We start from the raw sequence: 3,439 nt of genomic DNA on the forward strand, positions 1-3,439 counted from the left end.
ATATATAAATATATATATATATATATATTGAATAAAAAAACATGAAATTTTTATTTAAATCTTTATATATACACATTTTTTTCTTTTCATTTATTAAAAAATCAATCTAAAGATATCACCATCGCCGCGCCTGTTGAGACACGACAATGGTTATTTGACATGCAAGTGATATAGGGATATCTTTAGATTGATTTTTTAATAAATAAAAAGAAAAAATGTGTATATATAAAGATTTAAATAAAAATTTCATGTTTTTTTATTCTATATACCTTCATAAAACATGTCCATTTAACAAAAAAATACAAAATAACTACTTGACGTAGGCCTTTTTAATTGAAACAGCAGGCTAAATCCATTGTACATACATTTCATAAAAATTTTAATAAAAATTTTCATAAAAACATGCATTTTGTAAAAACGGAGAAAATGAATTTTGAAGTTAAAGCGAAGGGAAAATACAATTATTTCTAATATCACATTTCCAATATCACATATTCGGCTATGTTGTGAGTTAGCCCATTATTGCAACAAGCTTTCCAACTATCAGGTCCATCAGACTCGACGAGTATTATTAGGCTGCGTTCGCTTTGCTTATAGTCTTCGCAGCATCATTTTATCCTTGTTTAAAAAAAAATATTAAAGGACAAATGACGCTTGCAAATGCTGTAAGCGCCAAACCGAATGCAGCCACAATGCGATGAAGCATCTACGTGGTTAAAGATTAATATGTTCTATACTTACTCGTTTTTCCTCCAGATAATTGTATGGTGTGATGATGTGTCGCCAGAGACATTTGTTAACAAGATTTTTCAAACGTTCTACTTCCAGTGGATCTGCACATGGGTGATACAACATGACAATCGCGCCATTCTATTAACAAATAGGATAATGAATATAAATGATTTTGATATTAAATTTATCAGGCAATACATTATGTTACTATTATTGTTATTACCTCGAGACTATGCACCCATCTCTGTTTGGGCAAGTATTTATATTCTCCGTAAACTGGCCACAAAGGTCTACTCGGACCACTGCGAGGGGAAAAAAATATTGTTAAGAATAGTTTATAACAAGAATAAACACAAAAAAGACAGTTTTATCAAAATATCATATATACTTACTAGAGAGGAATTTCGGCGTCATATTCAATTCTATGGTTCATACACTCGTGAACAGCCTGAAAAAAATACTCCAACTAAAATTTGTGCTAGTAAATGCCAATATTTAATAATTTCAATATTACAACATATTTTTACCTTATACGTTTTCGGGATATGCACACATAATAATTTAGCAAGTATAAATATGTTTAATGTGATATTATGATCACATGTGTAATCCGATGGATTATAATCGATAGTCAAGTTGGTCTAAAATTTTATTACTATTAAAATATTTGTTACATATTCCGTTAGAGCGTGTTTAATCAGGGTGGGTACTCAAATTTTGTAAAAGTATTCTTTGAAAATTCCCGGATTTTCCAGGAATTTTATTCAAAATTCCAGGTGAGATTAGAGAATTTCTCAATACAGCTTTAAAATAAATTAGGCACTAAGAGTTCTAATAACGTATTGTATTTTATGCGTGAAATAATTTAATCTTCTCATATATGTACAATAGTTACATCTTCAAACCAAAATTTTCGAACGTAACGAAAGATTTTGTATGGAGATAACATATGTAAAGATTAAATTGTTTCACGCAACCAGTTCAGCGTTATTAGACTCTTAATATCTGATTTATTGATGATATATTTCCGAATTATGATTTTTTTAGATTGAAGAGTCTTCATATAGTGTATGTCAATTTTAAAATAAATTAACTTTCAATATCAAGGGCCTTCGACATGGGGCCACGTTCACCTTCTAAAGGGGGATAAAATTAAATTTTAAAAATTCAAAAAACTTTCCTGAGTACCAGTAAAATTCCATGATTTTCAAGGGCAAAAATGAAATTTTCTGGGAATTCCAGGTTTTTCCTGGTAGTACCCATCCTGTTTAAGCATGCTTTTTAATTACGACAATCCATGCGAATGAAAACTATAGCAACCTTAGCATCGTCACATTCCGGTGATACAGAGTCCATGTACATCTCTCGAGGAAATTCTGTTACAGATTCGTATTCATATCGCGTCTGATTCTTCGGCAACACTTTCGATAGTTTCGGATCGCTCGGCCTTTCGGATATCCAACGACCGCTCCAATTGTCAAACTCATCTTTAATATTCCTACGTTTCTCCTTGTTGTAGTCATTATCTAATATATGCAGCAATTTTTGCATAACATTTTCATTCCGTTGCTGTACGTCATAATTTGAAAGATGATCGTAACAATGTGTTTATAATATAGAAACTAATTCAGCTTATTGCTTATAAAAGATAAATAAAAGTATAATTTTTTAAAAAAGTAAAAAGCTACATAGCTTAACAAATTGATATTTTAACTTAAGTAAAAAAGATCAATTTATATTGGCATCGAGTGCACTTCTTGTTGAAAAAAAGATGTATCTCAAATTTCGAATTTAAAGTTTATAATTGATTCTGTTCTTATTTATCAAAAGATTCATTTTTGCAAAAAAAAAGATTTCCCAAAAATGTACATACTCAGTGATCAGAAAAGTCGTAGAAAAAATATGGATTAGAAACGCAAATATGAAAATGTAAAATTATTCGAAAATGTTATGATACCGTTATATCTATAGGTGTCCACGAAATTCGCTATCACGAAGGCGCCAATCAAGGAACCAAACACCAGCCGGATCATCGTGTTTCGGCCGCTGCGAACGTGGTAAAACTGACTAAAGAGTTTTGCACATAAAGTATTTATAAGTAAAATAATTGCACGTAATCATTTGACATTACTGTGCATTGCTGACGCAGCTGACGTTTAATTGTCAGTAAGTCAATTTGCCATGCGCAAAGCAGAAATGCCAGTGACCATTAATGTGAGTAGACATGGTCTTGCCAAGGTATAGAGGAGCCAGCTAAGAATGCGTGAGCACATAAAAAGAGACAGAAAACGAGTCGCCCATCTGCATCCTTGTTCAATTGCGCATGCGAGAAAAAGATAAAAGATGGATGTACCCTTCGCTCTTCCATTTTCTTTCTCTTTCTATCAGCTCACGGTTCCAGTCAAAGGCGCCGCCAGGTCTCCCCTACTCTATGTATATAAACTCTTTGGGTCTTGCGCATATTTTTTGTCTACAGCCAATCAGAGCTTGGCCTTTTATTCATTCATTTTTTGGCGGTATAATTCAAACAAAACAAATATTGCTATAGCATACCGTATAAATGTTTCACACATAAAGAATAAGATAGGCCAATGCAACGGTTTTATCAGGATTTTGGTGCTACATTTTTATTATGTGATTTTACATACGTATCCTAGCTTCGACTAAACTGCGTGCCGTTACTTTCCGAATTCAACGCAACCCCCCA

The 3,439-nt window shown here is 32.3% G+C and overlaps 1 protein-coding gene across 1 annotated transcript in view; it reads right to left on the bottom strand.

Annotated features, from left to right (window-relative positions):
- Nucleotides 1–2,845, bottom strand: part of LOC105457680 — a 12,338-nt gene extending 9,493 nt beyond the window's left edge. The window contains exons 1-6 of the mRNA XM_011702502.1: nt 2,690–2,845; nt 2,053–2,258; nt 1,260–1,373; nt 1,125–1,180; nt 956–1,034; nt 742–870 (exon numbers count right to left, since the gene is read on the bottom strand). Coding sequence (XP_011700804.1) covers nt 742–870; nt 956–1,034; nt 1,125–1,180; nt 1,260–1,373; nt 2,053–2,258; nt 2,690–2,765 — 660 coding nt within the window. The 5' untranslated portion in view covers nt 2,766–2,845. The remainder of the gene's footprint in view (nt 1–741; nt 871–955; nt 1,035–1,124; nt 1,181–1,259; nt 1,374–2,052; nt 2,259–2,689) is intronic.
- Between the last annotated feature and the right edge of the window lie 594 nt (nt 2,846–3,439).

Source organism: Wasmannia auropunctata, unplaced genomic scaffold, assembly GCF_000956235.1.
Source record: "Wasmannia auropunctata unplaced genomic scaffold, wasmannia.A_1.0 LD336103.1, whole genome shotgun sequence".
Classification (NCBI taxonomy): domain Eukaryota; kingdom Metazoa; phylum Arthropoda; class Insecta; order Hymenoptera; family Formicidae; genus Wasmannia; species Wasmannia auropunctata.